At 37.1% G+C, this 6,650-nt stretch overlaps 1 protein-coding gene across 1 annotated transcript; it reads right to left on the bottom strand.

Annotated features, from left to right (window-relative positions):
* LOC124225469 (olfactory receptor 2D2-like) lies at nucleotides 1-948 on the bottom strand. Its single transcript, XM_046638146.1, has one exon. The coding sequence runs from the start codon at nucleotides 946-948 to the stop codon at nucleotides 1-3; it is 948 nt and encodes a 315-aa protein (XP_046494102.1).
* Between the last annotated feature and the right edge of the window lie 5,702 nt (nucleotides 949-6,650).

The following is a 6,650-nucleotide window of genomic DNA, read 5'->3' as shown; positions in this document are numbered from 1 at the left end:
TCAGCGGAAAATCCCAAGTCTGCGTGGGAAATTCCTTGTGGCTGCTTTCCTCAGAGATCCCTTCACATCCTTGTTCCTCAGGCTGTAGATGAGGGGATTGAGCATGGGGGTCACCATTGCATAGAACACAGACACTAGTTTTTCCTGTTCTTTGGAAGACTTTGGTGTCATGTACGTGACAATTCCTGACCCATAAAAAAGAATGACAACCATGAGGTGGGCGCCACAGGTAGAGAATGCCTTGACCCTTCCCTCAGCTGACTTCATCCTGACCACAGTCTCTATGATGCAGCCATAGGATATCAGAATTAGGGAAACAGGTATGAGGAGAATCATGACACCCATGAGGAAAATGACCATTTCTGAAGTGCGAGTATTTGTGGATGCCAGGATCAACAGTGCAGGGGCCTCACAAAAGAAATGAGCAATACTATTGCTGCCTCGGTAAGGTAGCCTTAGTATGAATGTGGTGTCCACCACAGACACAACAATGCCACTTGTCCATGATCCTGCAGCCAGCTGGGCACACACTCTCCACGTCATGATGCTAGGGTAATGCAAAGGGTTGCCGATGGCTACATACCGATCATAAGACATCACTGCCAGAAGGGCACACTGTGTACACCCAAAAATGAGGAAGAGTAGAAGCTGAGCTGCACAACGTGTGAATGAAATGAGCTTCTTCTTGGATAGCAGGTGGGCTAGGGTCTGAGGAATGATATTGGTAGAGAAACAGAGGTCAGCCAGAGATAAGTTGAAGAGAAAAAAATACATGGGTGTGTGAAGCTGGGAGTCGACCTGAACAAGGGACATGAGAAGCAGATTCCCAAGCACAGTGACCAGGTAGACACCCAGGAATAAGATGAATAGCAGCTGCTGGGTGTGTGGGTCATCAGAGAGTCCCAGAAGGAGGAATTCTGTCACCTGTGTCTCATTTGTCTGTGTCATAGTTTTCTCTTTTTTCAGTATGAAGTCATCGCACGCTAAACATAGGTGTGTATAAAGTATAAAATTATACAATTCAGAGTTGAAGCGCTTAGGAATTGCCTCTCATCACTATCAACCCTTTGAAGAATCCTCTTTATAAGGTTTTTAGAAGATGATCAGGCTGCTTTGGTTGGTATGTTTTCAGTATCGCGAAACTTAATACTTTATAAGATGGGGCATTCATTTTTAGTGTCCTCTGGGAAGCGCAGAGTTCATAAAAATAATCATCCTCTTTATTCTGAATATCACACTTCTAATAATAAAAACATAGATTGAATTCATCTTTAAAATCACGCCATTTAATTTCACTTTATTATCAACTAAAACCCTTGAGTCTTATGCTGCTCTTGCCATACCTCCCCCATCTCATGATAGTGTTGATTTTTTTAGTTCTTTGGACACTCAACCATTCCTCTTGTCTATTCTCTGAGAAGACAGTCACTAAGGTATAAGAAATCAAAAAGAGCCAAAGTACTTTGCAGAACTGACATTTTTTCTTGGACAAAATAACCTATTTTAAAAGAGCTAGGAAACCAAGGGCTAACTCTGGAGAATGTGCCATAATCTCTTTGGCAATCCCATCCCCAGCTACAGCTGGAGCTCCCAAATCTCACTCTTAACTGTCAATGACCATCCAAAATAGCAGACACAACATCACAACACCATTTCCATTTTAAGACGCGAGCCTGGATCATTTTCTGTGTTCACACTAAACTGCGCTAATCTGCCATCTCCAGCCCATTGTCTCTCATAGCCTAGCATTATCCATCTACTTCTCCCAGAGATTAAAATCTGCTCCGAAAACTGTGCCTGTCTTTTTCATTTTTGTGTTCTTTGTTGTATGGCACACAGCTTTATTCAATAAATTGTCATTAATTAAATAAGGTAAATAAAAATAGCTTGATCACATAATCTAGTAGAGTTGTTTTAAAAGTCTGCCAATTCCCTAGGAAGAATTCCAAGAATTGGGGAGCAATAATGAAACTTCATGGAACTCTTCCTAAAAGAGAGGAAAGAAATTTAAAGTCTAAAGTTTAAGGCCATATGCAAGGTTTGGGCTATCAATCCTTGATCTGTCTGGTAATGGTGCTTCAAAATAATGTTTTAAATATATTAAATAAAAAATAAACATATCAAATAGAATGTACAGGATTACCAAGGAAACCAATATAATACAATATATAGTTATTAAAATAGTCTTAGAAAAGAATATGTGATATCATAATACATGTGCTTCTTTAATGCACTAAATTTTAAAATATTGTGGCAGGTCTAAAAACCATGTTAATTTCAAAATGATGAGCTTAAATGATATTTTGAGCTATCTTCAACCACTGTAATGTTACATAAAAATATTTCTGATTTCTATTCGTGATAAAGTCATGGATCCTGCCAGGGCTGGTTTGGGTTGGTTACCTACATTCAAACAAAAAAAAAAAATTAAATTTCAATTCGAGTGAAAGAAAGATAAAGTAGTAGCATTCACATCTAAATTGAGGAACTCTCTTAATTCCAAGTTAAGAACTGCTGGGCTATGGGAATTACCAGCTTTCTCAAAAAGTTAGAATTACACTCTATGTAATCTGATGATGGACTCTTAGGCATCTGGATAGGTTTGTGAGTCAAAGTGATAAAGATTTCAATTCGTCATTGAACTAAAAAATGAATAAATAAAACATTAATATGAACAATCATATCTCTGCTTGATGATCACTTATGGCTCCCTTATCTGACCACAGGCCACCTTTCCAGCCATTTTCCCTTCCATATAACTAGGAAACACTGCATTTTTATATCCCACTGGTGTTTGAGAGCATAGTCCCTCTATTCAGAGGTATGTCCACTACATAGAGTTAGCATCGCTTCCTTGAGCATTCATCACACTTTGAATATTCAGTCACTTTATTTGTTGAGCAAATGTTATTGGCCAAGCACATACTTGGTAATGGGGATACAGACAGAAGATCCAGCTCCTGAGGACAAAGAATCTCAGAAAGGAAGTATTGACTATAGTTGCATTTCATCTCCATTGCAGGTGGGGTGCCTGGAACACAATAGATTCACAGCAAATATTGGTTTAGTGAATGTATGCACCGGGCCAAGCGAGTCTAAATATCTAACAATTCCTCAAATCAAACTAATATACGATTTCTTCTAAAGGGAAATGTAATCTATTGTCAAGATAGCTGATATAAAAATAAATTTTGAGAACACCAGCTATTTTAAGATGGGTGCTTGTTCAATTGCTATCCGTCTAGTGGATGACACTACCTGGTTGGTTCTCAGTCTCCTGTTTCACCTCAGGTCCTTTAGACTTGCTTCCCTCTCTGCCACAGCTCACACATTTCCTAGAGTAGAAATTAGTACATGTGTCCAGATCTCAGGGAAAATTAAAGGGTAAGCAAACATTCTTTCTCAGTTTTGATGAAAAAAGACAGCATAAAACTAAACACTTATCACAAAGTTCTAAGTGATGCCTACAGTCAGTGGTAAACTTAAATGAAAAGGCAGCTATAGGATATTGCTGATTTCTATGCCTTCTTCATCTCACTAATAACTACAGGTTTTTTAAGATTCCATTTAGGAAAAATATTATCCAGGAACACCTTCCTTTCTGATTCACACATTTTCACCTTTCCCCACCCCTACCCATCCCCAACACACGTAGACATGGACACACGTAAGTACACACATTCACAAATATCTAGTCTATCCTAGATACATAAGTGTACCTACAGCATCATGTACTTACCTCCATCATAACTCTTAACAAATTATATTGAAATTATTTTCTTTCTCTGTGACTGTAAGAGGTTCAAAGACACGGACCATATTTGACTCATCTTTATTAACAGCAAATAAGATACATACTGGCACAGAATAAGTACCCAACACGTGTTTTTTGAGCAGATTTGACCTGAGCCAAAGTAGGAGGAGACAGAGAGGTAAATGTGAGTCAGATGAGTGTGATCTGTGACCTGTCAGATGGTAGGAGTTCTCACTGACCCTGGGAGGACAGCAGGGGAAGGCTGCCCTCCTGACCTCTCCTGATTTGTTTTTAAAAATTATGTTATTCATGCAAATGTGGAGGAGAAAATGCTTTCTCATATGAATCTGCCCCCAGGGTCAGGAAACTTCTGAAAAAAAAATCATGTTTATGGTCAACCTTTCTCTCCTGTTATTCACTGTCTTTTCCTCAGATCTAACATCAACTTGTAAGTTCGCTTCTCTAAAAATGATATATATTACTGGATGTAGGACAAGTTTTTAGAGTTACAGAGTCATGGATTGTCTCATCTGACAAGTTCTCTTAAGTAGAGGATACTGAAGAAATTCATAGGAATCAAAGGAAAATACTAAATTCCCATTCCAATTCCAAGATATTTCATGCTCAAAATCACCTATTGCCTACCCTCCATACCCACTTACTGTCTTCCAAACGCAGCTCAACAAAGACATAAGAATCCCCACTCCAAGGATCAATATTGACTCCACGGAAGTTTTGCTTATGTCTCCATCAGGTGAGCGCCATGATTCTTCTTCACAGAGAATTTGACACTGTAATTGTGGTTTGATAAGGTAAATCCACTGTGGAAAAATCCTTGGCTAGATCTACTGCAGAAAAGTTAACCCTAAGAATCAGATTGTTTGAGCAAAATTATTTGAATTTTAAAACCAAATCTATGAAGAAATTGAAACCTATTCACTCCCAATATATATCAGATTATTCCTTTTGTTCACCTCCTGCCCTCTGTTTCTTTTCCTCTAAAAATATTGCCAATGTTTTCTCATCTGGTGGAGAAAAAAGATCAAATTAGTACGTCAAAACCAGTAAAGAATTCTCACTGTTGAAGGGGAAACTGCTGCAGGTGTATTGGCTGCAGAATAGGCAGAGCAGAGATTGCAAGACTGAGAGCATCTTGTCATACAGTCAAAGGACTCAGCACAATCTCTGAAATCAAGATCAAGGACAAGGCAGGAAGGAGAATCCCCAGATCTCCCATGTCCTCCTGCTCCATCCACTGGTCTAAGCACTGACTTCAGGGCATATTATACAACAATAGTTCCACTTAAATGAGGTGAGCAGAGGGATACTAGGAGCAGTCTCTGGAGTGGCTGAAGTGCTCAGGAGAATTCTGAATTATTAGGGTGGATCCTGAGCTGCATTTCTTCTCAGAAGATTCACAAATCGTTATAAGAAGAACAGAAAATAGCATGTAGTTAGCACTCATATCTTTGTTTATGGGCCTCATCACCATTTCTTCTTACATATCTTCTCTTTTGGGATGTGTCGTATTATTGCAATTAAGTATTTGGTCTCTGGCTTCTAGGTTGTAACCCAGGTCTATGATCTCTGTATGATTTTGAGGAGTTTTATTATTTATAGAATGTGAATATGATGTATAATATAATAATAATTATATTGTATTATTATATAATCATAATTTTAACATTATTATATAAGAAGTATACTACATAATAGAGTCTCCAATTATTAACATTTTAACCAAATTTTGTTTATTATTCATCTCTTTTTATACACACGTTATTATTTTCATAACTTGATGGTAAGTTATAGACTTGATACCCAGAATATATAAGGTACTGCTACAAATCAATAAAAGTAAGAAAATTCCAGTTTTTAAAATGAGAAATAGAACAAGCACTTATAATATAGGAAATACAAATAGCTAACAAGAACATAAAAAGTTGCACTAACCATAATTAGCCCCCTGAGTATATAAATTCAAAACACAGTGAAATACCACTAACCTTTACAAAAACAGATAAAATGATTGAGGATGTAGGGCAATTACATTCCTGATGGGAGCATAAATTGGTACAATTAATTCAAAAAGTCCATTTGAAAGCGTTTTTGAAAACTAACCTAAACATATGCCTTCCCTCCTACAACCCAGTAGTTTCACTCCTGATTACATACCAAACAGAGACAGGTGTTTATATTTACTGCAAGATAGGTACAAGGATTTTTTATTACAGCTTTATTCATCATATCCAAAAGTGGAAACAATATAAATTTCCATGGACAGTCATGCAGCAGAATACTATTGAGTAACTTAAAAAGAAGGAACTACCATTACACACAACCGCATAGACACATCTCCCAGAATGGTGTTTAGTAAAAGAAGCCAGACACACAAAGAAGCATATACTGTATGATTCCATTTATTTCAACCTCAAAGACAGGCAAAACTATTTTATATTTTTAGAATTCCAAATAATGGTTACCTTTGAGGGAGTTTTGATTTGGAGCTAATTGGGAGCCTTTTGATATGCTGTCATTGTTCCACATTCTTATCTGTATAATGGTTGGATAGGTGTACACATATGTAACAATTTCTTCAGTTATACTTTAGATTGCTTCACATTACTGTATGTAAGTAATACCTCATTAAAAGAGAGAGAGAGAGAAGAGAAAAAAATGAAGTTAAGCATTTGATTGAAACTGCTGGGGACAGGAGTGTGAAGCAGCAGAGCAAATCCAAAGGCACAAACAGGGAAATAATAAAGATAAAAGAAGAAATAAATGAAATAGACAAGACATGAATATGATAAGATTAACAAAATCCCAAATTGGTTCTTTGTAAAAATTACTAAGATAGCAAAAACTCTATCAAAGATTATTTTTAAGAGTGAAAATA

The sequence above is a fragment of the Equus quagga genome, chromosome 14 (genome assembly GCF_021613505.1).
Source record: "Equus quagga isolate Etosha38 chromosome 14, UCLA_HA_Equagga_1.0, whole genome shotgun sequence".
NCBI lineage: Eukaryota > Metazoa > Chordata > Mammalia > Perissodactyla > Equidae > Equus > Equus quagga.
Note: the sequence above shows the minus strand (reverse complement) of the source record. Positions and strands in the feature narration are given on the sequence as shown.

Excerpts from the sequence above, each read along its gene's own strand:
- LOC124225469 (XM_046638146.1), bottom strand. The coding sequence starts at position 948 with ATGACACAGACAAATGAGACACAGGTGACAGAATTCCTCCTTCTGGGA.